The 23,312-nt window shown below is 38.3% G+C and overlaps 1 protein-coding gene across 10 annotated transcripts in view; it reads left to right on the top strand.

The window, feature by feature from the left end:
- Positions 1-20,732, top strand: part of LOC121250266 (serine/threonine-protein phosphatase 5) — a 30,090-nt gene extending 9,358 nt beyond the window's left edge. For 2 of the 10 annotated variants that reach the window (XM_041149328.1, XM_041149329.1), the window contains exons 2-14: positions 1,624-1,791; positions 2,199-2,368; positions 2,447-2,518; positions 7,179-7,329; positions 13,696-13,908; positions 14,513-14,621; positions 14,717-14,834; positions 18,449-18,596; positions 18,915-19,163; positions 19,342-19,467; positions 19,569-19,669; positions 20,148-20,222; positions 20,342-20,732. In XM_041149328.1, the coding sequence (XP_041005262.1) occupies positions 1,713-1,791; positions 2,199-2,368; positions 2,447-2,518; positions 7,179-7,329; positions 13,696-13,908; positions 14,513-14,621; positions 14,717-14,834; positions 18,449-18,596; positions 18,915-19,163; positions 19,342-19,467; positions 19,569-19,669; positions 20,148-20,222; positions 20,342-20,401 (1,671 nt within the window). In that variant the 5' untranslated portion in view covers positions 1,624-1,712 and the 3' untranslated portion in view covers positions 20,402-20,732. Of the gene's footprint in view, positions 1-1,623; positions 1,792-2,198; positions 2,369-2,446; positions 2,519-7,178; positions 7,330-13,695; positions 13,909-14,512; positions 14,622-14,716; positions 14,835-18,448; positions 18,597-18,914; positions 19,164-19,341; positions 19,468-19,568; positions 19,670-20,147; positions 20,223-20,341 lie in introns of those variants that run through there. The other 8 variants (XM_041149330.1, XM_041149332.1, XM_041149337.1 and 5 more) reach the window with 5 other exon arrangements.
- The last annotated feature ends 2,580 nt before the right edge of the window (positions 20,733-23,312 follow it).

Here is a 23,312-nt window from a genome sequence, read left to right as displayed (position 1 = left end):
CTCATTTCCCATGAAATACCTTGGCCTTCCTTTGGGGGCTCTTCTAGGGCTAAATCTATATGAGATGAAGTAATAGAGAAGATTGAACGCAGATTGGTAGGTTGAAAGAGATTGTATTTGTCAAAAGGTGGTAGGACCACCTTAATCAAGAGCATGCTGTCCAATTTCCCAACTCATCTCCTATCTTTGTTCCCAATTCCGGCAAGTGTGGAGATCCAAATAGAGAAACTTTAGTGTGATCTTCTTTGTAGTGGGTTGGGGGATGAGTTTAAGTTCCACGTGGTCAAGTGGGATATAAGGTATACTCTCCAATTTCTATTGGTGGGTTGGGAATTAGAAGCTTGAGGGTATTCAATCGGGCTCTTATTGGGAAACGGTTGTGGCGGTATAACATGTAGAGGGAAGCTTTATGGAAGAAGGTGATTGATTTTAAATACGGGTGATGTTTTTTTTTTTTTTTTTTGGGGGGGGGGGGGGGAGGGAGTATTCGGGAGGTACAAGGGGTGAATGGAGTGGGAGTTTGGAAGCACGTACGTAGAGGTTGTGGTTGTTTGCTCGACCCAGTAGAATTGTGATGGGTGACGGTTCTGGCATGATTTATGGTGTGGAGATCAAGCCCTTAAAAGACATTCCCTACAGTTTTTAGGATTGCATGTGAACATGAAGCATCATTCGTGGATCTCATGGAGATGTCTGGTTGCTCAATCCACCGGAACGTGAACTTTATGAGGGCGGCTCATGATTGGGAAGTTGGCAGCTTTGCTGATTTTTTCAACACTTGGTATGCCATGAGATTGAGCACTCAAGGAACTGATAAATTGTGGTGGATGGCCGCAAGAAAAGGCGCCTTTTATGGTCGTTCCTTCTAGAAGACCCTTATCAACCCACAACACAATATATTTCCATGGAAAAGTATTTGGAGAAATAAGGCGCCTCTTAAGGTGATTTTTTTGCTTGGACAGCGTCTCTGGGCAAGATCTTGACTATGAATAACTTACGGAAATGTCGGGTGATTGTTGTGTACTGGTGCTATATGTGCAGGAAAAATGGTGAGACTGTGGATCATCTTCTACTGCATTGTGAGGTTGCTAGATCGCTATGGGATGATGTCTTTAGAAGATTGGAGGTAGCCTGGGTTATGCTTGCCACGGTGGTTGAACTCTTGGCTAGTTGGAAGACTTTGGGTGGAATTCCACAAATCACGGCTGTGTGGAAGATGGTGCCTATATGCATTCTTTGGTGGCTATGGAAGGAACGAAATGATCGGACTTTTGAAGATAAGGAGCGAACATTGGAGGATATTAGATTGTTCTTTGTTAAAACTTTGTTTCTATGGGCGAATGTTGTAGATTGCAATGGTCTAGATTTTCATGATTTTCTTGTTTCCATCTCTTCCTTTTAATTAGGTGTAAACTCTTGTATACTCCCTGAGTACTTGGGCTATGCCTATTCTTATTAATAAAATTTGTTACTTATAAAAATAAAATAAAAAAATTTGTCATCAATGCTTGATGGGCCCTTCTTTTAAGTTTAAAATATCATTTGTCTCTCCAATTCCCCTTGGCACACGGATTTCCAAAATTGTTAGCTAATTTATTGTCTCTTAATTTTCGTATGGAGCAGGTAAAGCACTGTAAAGAGAGGATATTAGGCTGGTCATGAAATTTATTATCTACTAAGATTCAACCTACTCCTCGTAGATACCAAAGGTTATGCCCATTATGGAAACTGAAAAGTCTAACATTTCACGTGCCGAAGAAGTCAAAGTTCTAGCCAATGAAGCATTCAAAGGTATTAATGTGCCTGCTTTATGCTTCTTAGATTACTTCTATATATGTGTGTGTATTGGTATTATAAATTCTTTTTTGCATGTGTGAATATCAATTAATGCATTATCCTCTTAGCATAATTTGAATAAAGTACTGGAAATCTAAACTCATCAGATTGGATTAAAAGTTTCTGAGCCCTCTTAGCCTCAGTTAAATATGGTTTACTCACTCTATAGACAAGTAAACTGAATAGAATTGCTCATGAGAAAATATATTTTAGGTTCTATATATATTTACTTTGGAGCACACTTTGAGGTAAAACTTTTTATTGGTATTTTGCTGGTTAAGGTTTCTAAGGACAGTTTGCTGCCTCTTTCACGATGTTTTCATGGTTTTGATATGTGCTGTTCCTGTCAAATTTCCTTTCAGCTCACAAATATGCACAAGCTATTGATCTGTATACCCAAGCAATTGAACTGAACAATCAGAATGCTGTATACTGGGCCAACCGTGCATTTGCACACATTAAACTCGAGGAATATGGTAGTGCCATTCAGGATGCATCAAACGCCATAAACGTCGATACCAAATATTCGAAGGCATGCTTGGAATCTGAAAATAAAGACTATGCAATTTAATGTTTGTGATTATGTTCTGATGGTTGTCTTTTTCAACAGGGCTATTACAGACGAGGAGCTGCCTATCTTTCCATGGGGAAGTTTAAAGAAGCACTTAAGGATTTTCAGCAGGTACTTTGTTTGCCATGATTGGCTTTAATCATCATCATATCAAGATTTTTGCTTCCTTTTCTTTTTTTATTTTTGTTTCTGATTAGTTTGGAGATTATTGGTCCAATGTTTCTCCCATTAAATATTAGGAATTTTTTTTAATAATGTTGTAAAATATTTAAATGAATTTTATTGGCTCTAATTCTGACACAATTGACCCTGACAGTTAAATACATTCAATTCTTTCAACTTTTGTGGCTGTAGTTTAGTTTCTTCTACCTTCAATATTGTTCAAGTTGAGCATGTACCATGTGTGTTCTTGTTTTGGTTACCCAAGTACTTTCTTATCAATACAACAATTTTGTGTTAGAATAAGTTCTCATCATTATGATGTATGATTGTCATGTTACTAATTTTCAAACTAAGTTCTAGGCCAGAGAACCATCAAAGTCCAGAGATTTTTGTAAACAATTTGGAGTGTTGATGGATTTATTAGATTTATTATTTTTATTAGCAACTTTTCCTTTTGCAAAGAAAACTTATTTAATGGGATGGAGTTTATATGCTTTTGAACCTATATATAGCCATTTTTACCAATCATTGCTTTGGCACTCCTCTCTCAACAAGAAAAATATTTTGCTAATGGAGAAAGCATATCCAAAAAGTGAGGTGTCATGTCTCAAGTCTCAACACAAAAACTCTTTGTGATTCCTTCTTCCTTGATGCTTTGTTATGGTTTGCAACTATACAAAGAACAGATCCTCATAGAGCTTTTCATGCTATTTATTATCTTTATAGAAACGCTTGTTACTCCATTTAGTTTCTAATCTGACTTCAGCCCATCATCACAGCCTCCCATAACCTCTAAAGGTTATCCTTGTACTATTTTTGGATGCAGAGGAGAAATTAGTGATAGTGTGATTTCGAATAATATATCTTAGGGGATAAGTTGTTTTAAGCTAACTTCAAGTCAATGAAGCATATTTGAAGTATTTGAAGCCTTTCTATCTCCATTTGGCACCCAAAGTGAAAAATGTTTTTTTTTTCTTACAAGTAAAGTTTTGTTAATATCAACAAGTGTAGCTAAGTACACTAGATGTATACAAGAAAAAACACCTAGCTAGGAAGTAGAAATAGATACAAGGAAATTATGAACATTAAGCCCATGACAGGGAAATGGTCCAAATTGTTGGGTTTGTAGAGCCTAGTTTGTTGGTGTGTTAGTCCGATTTGATGACCCAACCCAACAACGATGTGTTATGATTTTTTGGTGAATTTTTGAAGCGAAAGTTCGCTCGACATTAGTGCGACATGTAGCTCGAGCGAAGCTCAGGCACAGAGTTCGCTCGAGTCACGCTAGAGCGAACGTCGGACAGAGAATTCGCTTGAGGTGCCCGACACTCTGCTCGAGTGAATAATGCAGAAAAGTAAAAATTAAGGTTTCCGTCATGTGACACTATAAAATATGTACTTAGTGAATAGTATAGGAGTTCTGAACAGTGAAATTTCACCCCAAAGTGTATTTTGTGATTCTTTAGTACAATAAAATCCTCTGTAGCTCTGTGGACGTAGACACATTGTTGAACCACATTAATTTTGTGTCGTATGATTGATTTGCTTGTGTTTGCTTTTGCTTTGTCTATCATTGTTTTCTCAACACGAACAAAGCCCAAGAGGGAGAAATTAGAAACCTATCCAATCTAGACATTGGAAATAGCCAAGTACATAGAATGATCCTCCAATCTCTTGCTTGGGACAAAGATGTGCCTCCCCCGATCTCTCGCTTGGGAACTGGGTAATGTTGAAGCCTCCTCCAATGTACCAAGGCATATCCCACCAATCCAGGTTTGGCCCATAAACTCTGGCAAAGGCCCACTCAAAATCATCTACCTTCTTTTTAAAAAAAGCTAGCCACTGTAAATTCCCAAACACACTCCTGAACTCTCCACCACTATTGTATCCCACATAACTAATACTCCACTTGAAGCTCCCCTAGAAGTTAAATAGGACCATCCTACGTATGACAACTCCACAAACTCAGAATGATCCAACGAGAAATATATTCCGTTTTAGTTTCCAGAAAACGTGATACAATATCAACTGTCCACAAGCAGAGCAAGTTTTTAATTAGGAGATGCTTATTAAACTCATTTAGTCCCTCGACATTCCAAGTTAAAATCTTGGGCTTCATTATACAACATGTTCTGCCCTCCCACTAGTCCTACCTCGACTTGGACTACCACCCGTAACATCGTAGTTGATTGCCCAAGTAAGACGCTTTAACTCCCAAAATCATCCCTTGTTGCGTAAGAAATGATTCTTTAGCTTTCAGAGGAATCAGATCCCTTCTGGCTTGGGTTTTGTCCAGCATGATCTGCTGAGGCTTTAGACCATTTCACAGTTCCCCTTCTTGCCTTTAGTATCAAACTGAGTCACTAAAGGTGGGTTTGGATAGACAGTTCAGATGAAAACATCTCATTTGGGGTTGTACCGTATAGTAATTTTGGCTATCCCAACACAATATTTCATCTTTTAAGTTTTGAAAACATCTACTTAAATGAACCATAAATAAACAGTATAAAACAGTGAAAACTAACATGAATAGTGTCTGAACAATGAAAATTGGCATGAACAGTTCGTGAATAGTACATGCATAGTGCACAGTGGGACCCCCCCCTTTATCAAATCCCCAAAAAGTCAAAACTATTTCATCTCATCTCACTATCCAAGCACATATTCTTTTACATACTATTTCTTCTCTCATCTTAACTCAAAAAATCTCTCTATTATTCAAAACATCTCATCTCATCTCATCTCATCTTAACTGTCTATCCAAACCCACCCTAAAGCATGACCTGTATTCAGAGCTGCCGCATATGATCGCCTTGCCACCGTGGTTGCACTCGGGTCTTTTTGCTTCAGATCAGCATAACTTGACAACAAATTTCTACCAACCTAGACCTTCATACCCTTCTAAAATGACTAGAATGCCTTGCCGACCTCCTCTACCATATTCGGTAACAATTAAATATCTTCTACCATGTACATTGAAGCATCTTGAGCCCTAAAGGCTTTGTGTCCTTCACGCATGTGTTTTATGAATTTGATTGTCTCTGCTTGCATCACTGCTTCCACTGTAGCCACCAACCACCTTATACCACTACAATTTAGAACTACAAACTTCCAAACCCTTCTGCTCTTCACCACAACTTTTATTGAGGGCTTCCATGTTGGTGAAAACTCAAAAGCCTTAGATTCCACCCAAAAGCACACAAACTAATCCTTAATAATCCATGATCTAAAGAAAGAAAAAAAGGGAATGAAACAGAGAACTATTTCATTCATCTTCTTGCAAAGGCACAACCATAAACGCAACTATTTCATTCATCCATTGATCAGTTGCGATTTGCAAATATAACATCAATCCATCCCAATAATTTGGATTTTCTCAATATTGTATAGAGTGAGAATCTTCCTAGGAAGGCTGTCCAAACAAAGAAAGCTACTTAGGCTTGCCTTACTTCCCTTTCTTCGAAGGATACCATGTAGTCTTATCTGCATTTCTCACTCTCAATCTGGTTGAGTACACATGATTATTGAACTTGGTTAATGCATCAACTTCCCAATCTTGTGCGGCTATGAAGAAAGTGACATTCCATTGAGGAGAACAACTGGATAGCTCTAGAAGATCTACAATTGAGGTTTCCTGCATTCGCGCAATTCCATAGAGTTCTGGAAAGGGATCCTTGAGAGCCCTCTCGCCACGCCATAGGTCATGCCAGAATTTGATTATGGACCCATTACCCCCCCACTTCAAATGAATATATCTAGAGAAAACTCCCAATCCTTTTCTTATGTGCTTCCAAAGCCCCACCTCATATGGCCCACTCACCTCATTCAAACACTATCCACCCTAAGCACCACCAAATTTTGAATCTATAACATCCTCCACAAAGTCTCCCTTTCTTGTTGGTAGCTCCACAGCCACTTCGCTAATACATGATATCATTTTACAAAAAGCTTCCATTACAAAAACAAAGAGTAATGGAGATAAATGATCACTTTGTCTCAATCCTCGGGAGCTTTTGGAGAAGCCCAGGGACAGAAACGATACAATGCTCAATCCAAGAACACCATTTCTCCCCGAGACCACATCTCTCGAGCATGTGAAACATGAATTTCCAATTGACTCAATAGGGCTTTTCCATGTCCAGCTTGCAAAGTAACCTTGGCACTCCCGACCTAAGCCTATTTTCCAAGCATTATGTTTTAATGTGATAAAAGTTACAAGGACTGAACATCATTTGCTGTAAAGGGACATTTGGAACTTTTTATGCCATGTGGTTCCTTTATGTATATTTTAATGTTGTAAATCTAAATTATCATCTTATTTGCAGTCCGCGGTTGTTTTCATCTGATATGTTTTCTTAAGTTCTTAAAATTCGCTTGATCAATATGAACATGATTTTTTTAAGATACACAAAATTATAGCGGAAAACCCCTTTCTCCCCCTCTCATTTCAATGTCCATGGTGCAGCGTAAGTGCATCAGTCCAGAGTTTATTTATTTGTTATGATTCTATTTTATTTTCCTTTTTTCTTTTGGCAACTAAATTCATTCAAGCTGTTCAAGAAAATACTTCAACAAATGATATAGCTTATCTTTCATTCTTTAAATTTAGGTAAAGAAAATCCGACCAAATGATCCTGATGCTACCAGGAAATTGAAGGAATGTGAGAAAGCAGTGATGAAGCTTAAATTTGAGGAAGCAATTGCTGCACCTCAGTCTCAAAGGCGCTCCGTGGCTGATTCTATAGACTATCATTCTATAGGTATTATAATTTTTTGTTAAGTAAAAGGTATTTTTTTATTCATTTTTTGAGTATCTTTAGTTCGTCTCCTGCATTTGAATCATACGGTATTGTTCTAATTGTTTCCTAGCTTAGAACAATCACTGCTATATTTCTTCTGATGTATACATGTGCATGTATATATGTGTATGGCTATATGCCCATTTTTTTTTTTTGAAAAGTAATAATATTATATATATATATATAAATATCAATAGGAGTAACCAAGTACACTGGGTGTATACAAGAAAACATTTAGCCCATACAAGAGAGCCCCTTAATGAACGTGTGAATTTAAATACATGGATATAATTATTGTCTTAGTGTTGGAAGATCTGCTAGTGGTGGCATTGGCTCGTTGTGAATGTAGGTGTCTTTTGCTAAGAAATTGTGTTGGCATTGAGTTGCACTTAATGCCTTTTTTTGTACTCCTTTACCCTATTAATTGTTTATTAAAGATTCATTCCTTTGAGAGACTATGGATATAATTATTGATCCCTGATTGTATAAGCTTTCCTTTCTCAGCTAAGTTGTTTGCAAAACTTGAAGCTTATATGTTGAAATGTATTTTCAAGCATATGTTATTGTGGATGTTGTCTGGTACTTGTTCTAAAGGAAAGTAGGATTTTTTAAGTACGATAATTTTTATTAATGATAAAAGGCACTATCCAAGTGCATTGGGAATATGAAAAATTCTACAAACACACCTTCATCCCACTACGATGAGGTGGCATTGTCCATCAACCTTTAAATTCTTCTTTAAAAAATGAAGGATGATCCAAGAGTGATTTCACATTTTACGTAGTGGGATGAGGGTGTGGTTTGTAGCATTACTATGAAAATATACATCAGATTTACCTAATGAGGGAGTAAAAGATTGAGAAAATCCTGAAAATTTAATCTAGAGAAACATAAGTTGGCAGCCATCCACACGTATATCTTGTTAAGGTAAGGATCTTGCCTAATGCAGTTGTCCAAACAAAGAAAGCCTCCTTCATGGGGCCTTTTACTTCCCTAAGGGATGAATGCATTAGAGAACAAATTGACTTCAACCCTTTTCTTGGATATGGCCCATTGTATCTTGTCTTCTCCTTTTTGTCTCTTGCACGCTGAATACAATCGGATATAGATTGAATTGAAGAGGCTTGTTTCCCAATCATGTGCTGCTTTGATAAAATCTACTACCCATTGAGGAGATCCATTTGAATGTTGTAAGTTATTTGCCACAAATGCTCTCTTAACTCGAGCAAGCAAAATAGGTTTTGGAAGCCCCTTTAAGAGTTGATATTCACGTCACATGTCGTACTAGAACATTATTCTAGATTTGTCTCCCACCTCATATCAGTATGTTGGAAAACTCTCCCCAGCCCCTTCTAGTATGTTTCCTAGTCCAATACCATATGCCCCATGCACTACCATTTTTTGTATCAATCATTGTTCTCCATGGGCTCTATCTCCAATTGCTTTACCTTTAGTCACTTTTCCAAGAGGGCTTGGTTGAATGTAATCAATCTTTTGATACTGAACCCGCTTTCAGAGATTGAGGGGAGCACACTTTAGGCTAGTTCACTTGGAGGAATTTCAACTCCTCCCCCTTACCACCCTATAATAATTCCCCTTTTAGCTTCTCAATGCGATTGGCAATACCAACTAGGAGAGGGAATAAGGAAATAAAATCGGTAGGAAGATTAGAAAGCTACCCTTTGATAGGTGCACCCTCTTTCATCCAACCAACAAATGTTCCACTTCTTTGTAGGCTTTGAAATGTGCACCCAATGGGATATTGAGATAAGTCAGGGAACAAATATGGGCTAGCCTTTTACATCATTTGAATTGCTAACATAAGCAGCTCATCCTTAGCCAAAATTGATCTTCAACCCCAATACCGCCTTGAAAAAAGAAACATGCACCACAAGGAATGAGAATGCTCAGGGTTTCCCTTGCAGAAAATCAACGTATCGTTTGTATATAAAGGTGTGACACTTCTCTTGCTTTCTTGGTTCCCCACTAAGAAACCTATTGAAATACCCTCATTGGTGGGGTTGGGATGGATGGTACTCAAACGAGGTGAGTGGACCACATGTAGTGGGGCTTTGGAAGCATACATATAAGAAGAGGACGGGATACTTTCTCTAGGTACACTTGCTTTGAGGTACTTCATGGGTCCAAAATTAAATTTTGATGCGGCAACGGGGCTTTCAAGGAAGCCTTCCTAGTTCTTTATGGAATTGCGAGGGTGCAGGAAGCTTCAGTTGCATGTCTTCTTGAACTATCTGTGGTATTCCCCAATGGAAAATTACTGTTGTTTTAGAGCTGCACAAGATTGGGAGGTCGATGCATTCATTGAGGTTTACAATCTTGTGCACTCTACTGGATTGAGGGTGAAAGGGAAATTTACTGTTTGTTCATTTGACAAGTCTCTCAAGACGTACAACGCAAACCATTTCCCATGGAAGCGCATTTTGAAGACTAAGGCACCCTTAAAAGCAACTTTCTTCGTATGGACAGCCACATTGGGAAATCTAAGAAAATGCCGGTTTATTATTATGGACTGGTGTTGCATGTGCATAAAGAGTGGGAGATTGTTGATCATTTATTACTTCATTGTGAGGTGGCCATGGCACACTGGAATGACCTCTTTGCTAGAGTGGGATTAGCTTGGGTGATGCCAAGAAGGGTAGTTGACTTCCTAGTAGAAATGGCCTACGTGGTAATGCTCAGATTGCGACAATATGGAAGATGTTCCCAATTTGTCTATGGTGGTGTCTTTGTAGGAAGAGTAATGAAATAAGTTTCGAGGTTCATGAACGGTCAATGGACGAGCTTTAAACTGCTAGGGTTTGGCTCAAGTGTAAAGGCCTTGGTCTTGGTGGTATGCTCCCTCCATGTCTAAGGTTCGAATCTCTTGGACGCAAACAATTCCTAGGGGCCATCGGATTGAGAAATTTTTCCCTTGAATTACCCGAGGTGCACTTGCAGAGAATTCCTTGTGGGCTTATGCACCTCTAGGATTAGTTGGGATGCTGTTCTTGGACACCCGGTGCCAATAAAAAAAAACATGGACGAGCTTAAAACTCTTTTTCTAGTACTTTATTTTATTGGTCAATTGCAATAGATTTCAATGGCTTGAATAGCCATGACTTTCTTGTATCGTTAGACACTCATGCTTAGGAGTTAGGTATCGCTCTTGTATATGTCCCGTGTACTTAGGTTATGCCTATTTATATCATGAATAAAATCATTGTTTTATGTTTAAAAAAGAAAAAAAAAAATACCCTCATTGACTAAAGCCAATATCATTCTACTAAGAGCTTTCCATAATAATAACAAATAATAACAGTGATAGGGATCTCCCTATCTTAGCTCATGTGAACTATCAAAGAAGCCCATAGGAGAGCCATTTACCAAGAGAGAGAAACACATCGTGGATTGCTGTGAACTATCCAACCATACCTTTTCTCCTCAAAACCGCTCCTAACCATAGAAATAAAAAAATCAAGGTCCAACTTGCAAATAACATCCAGCTTCCTCATTCTAATTTGGTTGTCCATGTGCTCATTGGCAATAAGAAGTGAATCTGGAATTCACCTATATTGAATGAATGTGATTTGGAATTTAGAAATAATCTTGCTGAACACCAACTTCAATCTATTGGCAAGAACTTTAGCCAATATTTTGTAAACTTTATTCACAAAGGTTATCAATTGGAAATCTTCAATATCTAAAACACCTATTTTTTCCTGAATTAGGGCTATGAAATCTTCATCCTCCCCAACCAAAACAGTCTTGACTTTTGTTGCTGAAAAGACTCCTCCAATAAGGTAAAATGTTCCAGCTCACTACAAGTGAGATCCCTCATTTTCTCCTCCATCTAAAGCCCTCTCCTCCTTGTGCAAGGGTACATAGCTCATCCGCAAGGAGTTTTTTCCTTTTCTCCAGATGGCCAAACACCTCATTCAAAACCTTCAAATCCGGCTTAAAGTTTGGAGCTTGCGTTCTAAGGCATAACTTGGCACCTGAATGCGGTACGAAGTCCACCACTCTTTTACGTTCTCCACAAAACCCTCTGATTTCAGCCACATATTCTTGAACTTAATGTGCCTTTTACCCTTGTGAAAAAAGTGTTTGCAACTGAGGATGGGAAAATTATCAGAGCAAAGTCATTGTTATCTTTGTAGGGCCACTTCAAGGAAAAACAATTTTCATTCAAGGGATATGAGGAGTCAATCAATCCTTGATGATGAAGGTATATCTCGATTGTTGGACCACTTGCACTTCCCCCTTCCAGTTGGGAGATCAATCAGGTTTTCCTCAAAGATAAAATCAGAGAATTGCACCATATTGGGGCTAGAACGTCACATGATTTCCTGCTGATGGGTCCGATGACGTTAAATTACCCCCAATGCACTAATTCAAAACTCACCAACTAATCACACTGCCAGCTCATACCTAAGCAGTCTTCAATCTTGATTGAGGTTAGGGCCATAGATTCTTTTAAATGCCCATGTAGAGAGATCTTCCACATATCTTCATGACCACGAATTTTGTTATACACATATCCATCTTTTCCACTACTCCTGTCTCACATCAGCAAGATTCCTCCAGAGGCCCATGGATTCTTACAATGCCTATCTACTTGGTGGTATCCACATTCTCGTAAACTACAGATAATTCTGTTGGTCACATGCTCTAGTTCAGTTTCTTGAAGAAAAATGATGTCAACCTTCCAGTCCTTCAGCATATTCTCACCCTAAGGTGCTTGTGTTGCTTGTTCAGCCCTCAAACATTCTAGGATAGTATTTTTGGCTTCATGGAGAACCAAAGACACCCTTCCCCTTGATTATACTTCGACTTGAACTACTACCATTTGAATCATAATTAATTTAGCATGTTAGCATTTACAATCTTATTCTTTTATGGCCCTTGCTGTTTGATTTAGGGTTGGGAAGTGGGAACCATCATCTCCTGCTAATGACTAGCCTCAATGGCTGTAAACAAGGCCATTAAGTCCTCTTCATAACCTTTTTTTAACCAAAATAATTGTTTTCACTAGGGAAACAAATTGCTCCTGGCCAACAGCTCATGGTGTATTAGTTTCTTGAGGATCCTCGCTTGACAAGCCCTTGCGTTTCTGCCTAGCTCAGTCCCAACCAGCATTGATAATTCACTCCCCTTATTGGTGTTCCTGGACACACCCCCCCCCCCCCCCCCAAAAAAAAGAGCACAAAAGTGTTGGCTCGAGGAGGGGTAGTGGATTGAAGTCCAATGTCACCTTCTTCTCTCCCCTTTTACACCAACGACCAATTATGCCCTATCTTTATCCCTTCTAGATGGTTCCCCTTTCAATGAGGTCTCTTTTGCCTGAACTACTACTTTCTCCAATATCAACTGGTTTGCACCATGGCCTCTTGTTCTGTGAATTTGCTAAGAGTGGGAAGGAGAGAGCACCTGAGAGGGGGTCCGACACCAAATCTGGTTTGTGAAAATCCCAACCTAGTGATGAATAAAAACCAATGCCTTCAGCAGGTTTTCTGTGTCTACCAAGGTGCTTCCCCACTGCTTAGAGTAAATACTTCACTACATTATGATAATTATGATTTTTATCCACTCGTAAGCTCTACATGCATGAGCTTGCTGGTGTGAGACTCTGATCTAAAGGCTGTTGGGACACTTTCTGGAGCTTCAGAACCCGATGACAATCCAATATGTGCTTCGTTGAGATGAGATTTTGAACTTTCCTGTGGCTGTGCAACAAAATTCCTGGTAGCAAGTATCTGCAGTATAACTTAGCAGAATTTTAGTAGTTTGAACATTGGCTAAATATGATGACAGCTCCACTAATTTTCAATATAGTTGTAATGATGACCCTGTTGGTTGAAGCTTTAAATGTGACAATCATTATGGCTGTTGGATTCGTCTATGTCAATGGGGGAGTCGATGGTGGTATTGGTAGTGCATTGATTGTAATATTGTCCATTGCAGCAATAATGGTGATATTTAATGTCTTCATTTTAACAAAAGTTCAACTAGTGTGGTTTTTGCCTTGCATGCATATTTTGAGTTGTTTTTTGGTCCTGATTTGAAAGAGAGATTTATTTCAAGTTTAATTGAGTTTTTTATTTCTGCTTTGTTTTACTTAAGCAGACAAAAGAGCTTTTGGGTCGGTCTAGGACCCTGGGTCTAAGCCTGGAGTTTCGTTTGAATAATTCTATCTCCTGAGGTGTTCTTCACTAGGCTTGTTTGATCGATTGTATTTATTTTAATAATTTATAGGTACATCTAATATAAGGTTCGTTGGCATTGGATAACAATTAGTATTAATAATTACTATTTTATATATCGTTATAGGAACGAGCCCTAGTTCATCATCAGTGCCCACCGAAGTGACCATAGCAGCAGTGGCAGTCGCAGTTGTGGCAGCAGTGATGATGATAGTGGGAACAACAGTGACCACAGTGGTAGCAATAATAGTGGTGGTGGTGGTACTGGTGGTCCTTGGGGCACGTTGGTGGGATGGCCGCAATGGTGGTGTCGTCCATGGGAGTCAAATACATGACCTAGGTTTGAGCTTGCAGTCAATGAAGTATTGTAGAATGGCCATAAATCATTCTAATAAATCCAAACATCAGAAAATCTTTACTTTTAGGATTTCAATTTATGTGGCATTTTTCCTTGAGAATGTGTTACGATCCATCATACCTTTTCATAATTCAAGGGGGTGAAAAAAAGAGTGAGGGATTATATTTGCCTTATAAAAATGTGTGCGACATTATGAGTCTTTTCTGCTGGCATGTGAACCAAGCGTGGTGGGTCACTGGGGGATTTTTCATGATCATGCATTGCATTTCTACTATAGAGTAATCTGATGAGAACTGATTGACAGTGGCTTATTAGTGTAGTCTTACATGGAACTTATTTGAAAGGAGTTTTGCTGACCTAATAATTGGGATTAGGATGAGTTTTTTTCCCTCTCTTTTTTGGTTTGAGTTAGAGTTGGCTGTATTTGAAGAATGTGTATTGCTATAGATTGCCCCATTATTTATGATAAAACTGATTTCGGTACAGTTTATAATTTTTGTTATAGCTACATATCAAAGAATGATTTTAATTATAGCTGCTTTCATCTCCTCAGCCGTGTGAAATTTCTTTTCTATTTGAAATCTAGATGTTGAGCCAGAATATTCTGGTGCAAGAATCGATGGAGATGTAGTTACTCTGGATTTTGTGAAGAAAATGATCGATGATTTCAAGCATGAGAAGTGCTTACATAAACGGTATGTGTATCAAGCATGATGCTCAGTTTTACAATTTTTTTTCAAATATTGTTGCCCTAATCTTGTTGCTCTGAATCTTCTTGTTGACATTGCAGCTATGCATACCAGATTGTCTTGCAAATAAGAGAAATATTACGAGTCTTGCCTTCGCTTGTTGATATAAGTGTTCCTGATGGCAATCATTTCACTGTTTGTGGCGATGTACATGGTCAGGTAGTTAGATGACATTGATATCTTTATATCCCTTGAACAGGTGCTTCGTGTTTTAGTTGACATCAAATAGACCATTTCTTTTTATTATAAAAAAAAAAAAAAAAACTGCCATATGGTTGTGGAGACCAAAGCCTATGGGTTGTGGTTCCACTTCTAACCTTCCTGGTCCTAGCACTCCTCCCAAGCCTGGAGCGCCTTGGCCCTAGTATAGTCTTTCAATGCATCATTACACCTTTTTTTTACAAAAAGTAATGCGTAAGGCTGCTAAAATCCAACAGTACCCCAATGCAATTGTGGTCCTGCATAGGCTCTACAACAACTTTGACATTCTTCAACTGTATCACCTCAGCTTCACTATTGTCTGGCATGTCGGCGAGTTGTGCAAGGCCAGGTGGAATTTTGGCATTTTTAGGGCAATTCTCAAATGGATTATTGAGACTTCTAGAGACAAAACCTCCACCTTGACGGGCTCTTTCCTGCCACAACAAGCACCTTGACCAATGTCAATTTGCCAGTAAACTGTGCCACTATCTCCACACACAAAAAAAAAAAAAAAAAAAAAAAAATCCCACCCAGAGACTATTGAGAATGCTCCACTTCGGGACCATCGTTGAACCATGCCTAGAAGATACTTGAGGCCAGTCATAAGCAAGAAACTTGTTTCCAACCTTGACTGTAAATTACTTGTGGTATGATAATGAACCCTCTTTAACCCAGTCATATTTTGCAGACACATAATCCGCGTTGGCTGTTGGAGCAATGCTGGGGAATTAAGGTTGTGTTGCCAACTCTTGATGTTTTCACATATTCCTCTAACCCTTCCACGTTGAAAACAAGGCACCTCCAACAGCCACCCCACACTGATATTACCCAAAGATACTTCTCAGACTGAACCTCTGCATCATGCTATACATGTACCACCGAAATGCCCTCCATTGCACATAGCTCGAAGGCCTTGGCTTCAATATTTCAACCCAATATTTTAGCCCTGCAGCCTAAAATAGTGCTTCTACTACCTCCAACAGCCAGCCTAAAATAGTGTACTTTTGGTTTGAACGTTAGCTCGAACCTTCGAAGATTGCAAAAGGGATGGTGCTTGAAGTAAAAGAGCCGTTGCATTGAAATCTCTGTGGATGGCTGCATAGGGTAGCTTTTGTTTCTCCAGTTTTGTAGATTTCATGAACTTGTGTTCTTTTTCTTCTTCCCCTAGTTTGTAGTTTCCTATTGTATCCGTTATGTGCCCTAGGGTTGTGCCCTATGAACTTTGAATAAGATGGCTTCATTAGAAAAAAAGATACACTTCAAAGCATAACAAATTAATAAAGCCAGAACCGTCACTCGCTTTACTACCATGTGAACACTCTTGATTTGCCATCAATGCCATCATGTTCAGTTATTCTGATTGCAGAAATTCAACAGGAGATTGTTTGAATTACATGAAGGATTCCCGAGAGCACTCAAACAATATGCATTTGTGTGTGTGACATTTAAAACTCGTTAGACTAAACAATCATTACTTTACAAAGCAATTGAATAGTGGCACTGGGGAGAATGTGTGTGTGTGTGAGAGAGAGAGAGAGAGAGAGAGAGAGAGAGATTTAAAATTCAGTAGACTAAAGAAGCATTATTTTACAGAGCAATTGATTAGGTGCTGCCTGGAACACTAGATTTGTACTTTAAGCTTTAATCAATTGGTATAAGATGGTTGAAATATATAGGAAAGATCAATGGTCAGACTTTTTTTAATAGGTAAAACAAATTTTTACTAATGCGAAAAATTGGCATAGCCCAAGTACGCAGGACAGGACGTATACTAGAGAATGCACCTAATTAGGAGCTAGAGATAGATACAAAGAAGTCGTGAAATTGAATTCATTGAAGTCTATAGCTATAGCCTAGAGAAATAAGGTATTGAAGAAAAACTTTTAAGATCATCTAGAGATTGTTCCCGATCATCAAAGCTTCATTCCTTTCCACCCAAATGCACCACAGTACGCAAATGGGAGCCATCTTCCACACTCTTGTAATTTGGTGATTGCCATAGCGACCTCTCCTGTTGGCAAGAAGATCAACTGCCCTCCTGGGCATAACCATGCTAGCCCCTGTTGGAAAAATCATTCCATATAGTTCTAGCAATCTCACAGCGAAGGAACAAATGATTAACTGTTTCTCCACTTTTTTTGCACATAAAACACTAATCAATAATGATGCCGGCATTTTTTTAGGCTGTCCATTGCCAGGATCTTCCCAGGGAAGCTGTCATACAAAGAAACCAAACTTAGGGGGTGCCTTAATCTTCCAGAGCCCTCCAAGGAAAAGGATTGTTATCCCAAGTGGTGATCGCCTCATAGAATGAATGGATAGAGAATTTCCCTTTTCTAAAGGGAATCCATAACATCTTGTCTATCTCTTCATTTCTTACTCCCAATGAGTACAGAAAATTGAAAAAAAAGGTGCCAAATTTTCCAATCATGTGCTGCTGCCCCAATGAAGCTGACATTCCACTGTGGTGAGCCATTATGTATTTCCCTCAACTCAGCCACTAAAGCCTCCTGCTCTCTCCGGATCATATAGATTGCAAGCTAGGCATCCATGTGTAATACCAAAAACTGATCCCAGATTCATTCCCCACCACCAATCTAGCGTGTGTAGAAAATGTCCCCCAACCTCTTCTGATTCTTTTCCACATCCTCACTCCATGGGCATTGAACCTCATTGGAACACCCTTTCCACAAGGAGCGCTAAGAAAGAGAAAGTGTTATCACTATATGAAATGAAGCAGTGGCTAGCACGCTAAGAGTGGTAAGCGTAGGAGGCGTGCCTGAAGGGCAGCGGCAGTAGTGTGGTTCCTGGAGCCAAACCACCCGCTAGAGAACCCTATCGCATGGCACCATCTGAGCTTGCAGAATTGAGGGACTTCGGGCCAGAAGAAACTAAAGACTGTTTACTGATGGGACAAGACGAAAGAGATCCTTGGCTTTCAAGTATTCACCCCCTTCCCTTTTCAGGCCTTTTCGTCGAGAGAGTCCAGTAGCGTCCCTCTCTAGGTTATAATGCCGCAACCATTTCCCTAGGAAGGTCATGTCGCTGCATTCGGGCCCGGGGGCAGAGAACACAGAGGGACTGGGTCGTCCCTAACCTCCCTCCACCCTGTATGCATAGTCCCAAAAACTCCCCACCTTCATGCATTGTTGGAGCGGCCCCACCCACACCACCCTGTATCTAGCCTTCCTTATTGGCCAGACTATTAGCCCATCAACAGTTTTGATTCCTAATTTTCTCAACCAAAAAAAAAAAAAAGAGAAAAGAAGGCCTAGCCCTTGTGAAAGTGTAATCTATATTTTCCAAATATGTTGTCGCTACTTAATATCTTTCTCTGCTCCATTTAGTGCTGCCATTTCCCCCCCAAGTAGTCAGTGTTTCTATTTGTTGTGAGAGGTATAGGCATCTATCTTTCTTACACTGTATATTGATACTTCTCATTGATCTGTATGTTGTTTATTAGGTCATGTTGCAAACTGCCTGGTGTTTCATCAAGCCTTGTTTTTTTTATTCTTTTTGTGTGTGTGTCTGTTACTCATGCATTGATCTATGTTTTCTTCTAATGCATGCAGTTCTACGATCTCTTAAACATTTTTGAGCTTAATGGGCTTCCCTCAGATGACAATCCATATCTTTTCAACGGTGACTTTGTGGACAGGGGATCATTTTCTTTGGAGGTCATACTCACTTTGTTTGCGTTTAAGTGCATGTCTCCGTCAGGTGAACTTGAATTACTTCTTGATCTGTTTAAGAGTACCTTTAATCATTCGACCTTTTCATTTAACTTTAGCACTTCTGGTGCACGCATTTTTATTCTTAAAGCAATTTTCCGAAATTATAGCAGTCATTTTTGCCATGTCATTAGTCACTAATTTTTCTGCCTCCTGCTGTTCTAGTAGAACAGAATCCAGTTTGACCTTATAACAGCTCTTTCCACCTCTGTTTCTAAAACGTGCTGCACCTTCATGCCTTCATTTACTTTATTTAAATCTTCAGTATCATTTGTATATCTTTTAAATCTGTTCCTTTTACTTTCAGCCATATATCTCGCTAGAGGAAATCACGAGAGCAAGAGCATGAATAAGATATATGGTTTTGAGGGCGAGGTTCGGTCAAAGTTGAGCGAAACATTTGTGGAACTGTTTGCCGAAGTGTTCTGTTGTTTGCCTTTGGCACACGTAATAAATGAGAAGATATTTGTAGTTCATGGAGGTCTCTTTAGTGTTGATGGGGTGAAACTCTCTGACATAAGAGCAATTGACCGCTTTTGTGAACCACCTGAGGAAGGTATGTTGCACCAACCCCCCCCCCCCCCCCCCCCAAAAAAAAAAAAAACACAAACCCTTTTTTTCTTTTTCTGTGAATTATTCCCTGAATTCTTGAGTTATGCTATCATAATCAGTATGAATATAGGGATATTAATTTTTATCGCTAGGCTTATATATACTATGATGGATTTACTCAGGTTTGATGTGTGAATTACTTTGGAGTGATCCACAACCCCACCCTGGACGAGGTCCCAGCAAGCGTGGTGTTGGTCTTTCTTTTGGTGCAGATGTGACAAAGAGATTTCTGCAGGAAAACAATTTAGGTATATTTATTTTTGTGAGTTTCAATATTTTCTTGTCTCAATTAAGTGTTTTCATATTGTATTTAAGCCAATGATTTCACACAGTTTCTTTCAATGGATAGATTTAGTTGTGAGATCTCACGAAGTTAAGGATGAGGGTTATGAGGTTGAGCATGATGGTAAACTTATTACTGTGTTTTCTGCTCCAAACTACTGTGATCAGGTAATTTAGTCATTGCTTATCACTTTTTATTACAATCACACGGGTCTTTATGTCAGGGTTGTATAAAGCTTGTGCTAGCAATTGGGTGTTGCTCAAGGTTAATTGTAATCCTTCCCATGAATGTGTGGTGAAGCTGTCTCTGAGGATATTTTTGCTTTTGCTGGGGAGTGTGTTTTGGGTCCTCTCACTTTGAATTCCTTTTTCCAACGAGCTTGATTAGATGTTCTATGCATGTGTTAATAAACAAGTTACAGACTGTCCATTGTTTCGGGGGCTGTTGGTTGTTTTATATAATTCACTCTGTGTAATTTAAGTTGGAAAAAATGGCAACAATGGCATATCCATTGTATTTGTGTTGGTCCTGATTGCTTCATAGATTGAAATACTGTGACTATGACGTATATTGTACATCTTGAGCATATCCAGATCAGTGTGCAAAACTGATGCATAATACGGGTCTGCAATTTGTGTATTGCAGATGGGTAACAAGGGTGCTTTCATTCGTTTTGAAGCACCAGATCTGAAGCCTAACATTGCTACGTTCTCAGCAGTGGTCAGTAGCTCTTGTTTCAAATGGCTGCCTCTCTCTCTCCTTCTGTGTTTTAAACTGTTTTCATTGCAATATTTTTATTGGTTCGTTTGACGTTTTCACTGTTTGTAATTCATTTGCAGCCACACCCCGAAGTTATGCCAATGGCATATGCAAACAACTTCCTGCGACTATTTTCATAGTTTATTTAGCTGACTGGAATTGCAAATGGTATATTCTCTGTTCGATGTCTTTTCTAAAGTTCAAAATCTTTGAGGTGGGCTGGAGAAGAGACAGTGCATGTCGACAAGAGGCAGTTACATGTCATGGTTGTTTTTTTTCCCTCTTTTTTCCATGTAATTCTCAGCTGTGGTAAGAATCTCTGGACGCATCTGTTTTCATGCTTTACCTCCGTGGATGCAGAAAAAACTGTCCGGTAAAATGGTACCGGCGTAACAGTCATTAAACTGTATGATATTTTTATTTTTTATTTTTTGTATCCCATAGTGCAATTATTTGTTCTGCATCTCATTACATTACGGACTCCATACTCCATGCGCGCGCACAGGCAAGAGGTGAAATTTACAATGTCAGTACATCTGTCTTTGGATTAGAAGGCCCTTCCAACCACCAATTTGGGTTAACTTGGGAGGAAGTGAGCAAGGAGGTGCTTGATTGTGCAGGATATAGCTTAGATCAGTTTTAGAAACCCATAATCCCTTGTGATTATATTACTGTCAGGATGTGTTCTGAAACACATGCATTGGCTACTGTTCTTTAAGTGCATACCGAGTGTAAGGCATACCCCGACCTGATTCACCACTGCTTCTTTCATTTCCCCTACCAGCCTCCCCTTCGAAGAAATCCTCATCCTCCCCTTTCACTCTTGAAGCACTAGTTTCCTTTTCATTTTTCTCCCTCTTTTTTTTTTTTTTTCGTTTTCTTCTCTCCAGACTTTAGAGGCTAGATTTTTTTTTTCCTCCTACCGCCACCAAATACCTACATTCCTTCTATAAATGAAACCCCCTTCTGATCTCCTCCATCAAAAGCTGAAGCTGCTACCATTCCATCAGTGTGTATAGCTCACGTGTTGCCTCCAAGTTTTTTTTTTTTTTTTTGGGTCTTTTTTGAGCTTGTTATTGATTGCTAACCTCTTGGGATTGGCCTTCTCCCCATATATCCTCCCTTTATTTTTATGGATAATGATAGACTTACTACTCCTACCACTCATTTATTATTATTTTATTTTATATTTTTTTACTTAATGGTTAAGGAAGTGACTATTAGTGAAGTTGTATATTTTTTTAATTTTTTTCTTAATGATTAAGGATGTTAAAAAATAATTAAAATAAAATAAGAAAAAAATAAAAATTTTAAATACATTATAAAGTAGTAAAATGGTGATAGTAGGTGGTAAGCCTATTATCATCCCATTTTTGTTTTTTGTTACTTTGTCTTTTGTTTACTTTTTTAGTTCATGGTTGTAGGAGGCTAGCAATCCTTCATTTTTTTTTGGTAATGGTTGCTAAGTTGCTTGGAAAGTATTGGCAATTTCCTAAACAGGGAGGAACTTCAAATTATGGCCAAAACTGTGTCCAATCGTAGTTCTTGGTTCGGGGCTCTATAATGGGTATTAAAGGCTTAGGATATATGATTTTGTTGACTCCTTGGAATGAGTTGGACTTGTGTCAGAGCATAGGTTCAAAAAATTAATAGAGCAAAGATGGCTTGAGGAATAAAATTATAATATTTTGATATTGGTCGAACTCGGAAGTAGGATGAGATATCTTGATCTTTGAGAACTATGGTTTAGATTGAGTTGAGACAATTGGTGGGAATAATTGGGCTTGTTTTGCTATAGATTCAATAAATATTATATTATTTTATTTACCCCACATATATAAATCGTTTTGGTGATGAATCCAAGGTTGAATAGGCCATCAAAGCAAAAGAGGGTCGTTGCCAAAATTTCTGCTTTTAAATGTAACTTGGGAGGAAGAAAGGTCTATGATCTCAGTCCTGAGATAGATGAGATTGACGAGCTTGCGAATATTCTGAGTTTAAGAAACAAAACCCCTACCTTCTATGGGAAACAAACCCAGTGGTAGTAAAGAAATGGTCGCCAAAGATGGAGAAATTATTGATAAACAAAATGTGAGATATGCCACTTTCATCCTAGAGAATGGTGCTGAGAGGTGGTGGGACGATATGAAATTGCTATTAAAGGAGGAACTTGGCTTTATCACTGCAATTACCTTGCATTTAAGGAAACTTTTAACGAGACTATCGACCCTGCCATGATAAAGGATTATAAAGAAAGAGAATTTACAGATTTGGTTCAGGGGTCTCTGATGGGGTGAGTACCGATATAGGCGGAGTTAGATTCTCCTAAATTCAACTTTGACTCTAACTCGGATTTGTATAGACTACGATCCGACTCTGACTTGTTGGAGCAGAGTCGGATTTGGACTTTTTTTAACTTCATATTTAGCCCATTTTTAAAAGAGAATTTTTTGTGGGCTTTTAAATTTTAGGTTTTTCAAAATTAAAACCTAAAACTAAATTATTCACTACTGATTTATTTCTACACTAATATCTAACTTATTTTTGTATGACTTATACCAACTATAGTGTCAATTTATATGTTACCACACTTTCGTATTACATATTATTTCTAGCGTCTAATTACATTTATTATATTAATGTCTAACTTACTTAAAACTTAATTATATACTAGACTCTCTAGCATCTAATTACATGTTATTATACTTTAGTAAATAGTATTGTGTTATTAACTTATTATACTATGTTTATTTCAATATTAGTGTCTAACTTATTTCTATACTTAATTATGTATGGTAGTAATACTATAATGTTTACATATATATTAAACTATTATTAATTAATTTATATTATAGTTTAAGTATATTATTTTATAATAATTCGCTCATAGTAGTATATTATTGAATTTAACTGTATAAGTTCTAGTTATATAGCTGTATAAATATATATACTAGTATATATAATAAATATATAGATAAATACATATTTTTATAACGTGTACAATATTGGAGTTGGATTAAGAGTCAAAAATTGGAGGCATAAAGTTAGAGT

Source organism: Juglans microcarpa x Juglans regia, chromosome 2D (genome assembly GCF_004785595.1).
Source record: "Juglans microcarpa x Juglans regia isolate MS1-56 chromosome 2D, Jm3101_v1.0, whole genome shotgun sequence".
Taxonomy (NCBI): Eukaryota; Viridiplantae; Streptophyta; class Magnoliopsida; order Fagales; family Juglandaceae; genus Juglans; species Juglans microcarpa x Juglans regia.
Note: the sequence above shows the minus strand (reverse complement) of the source record. Positions and strands in the feature narration are given on the sequence as shown.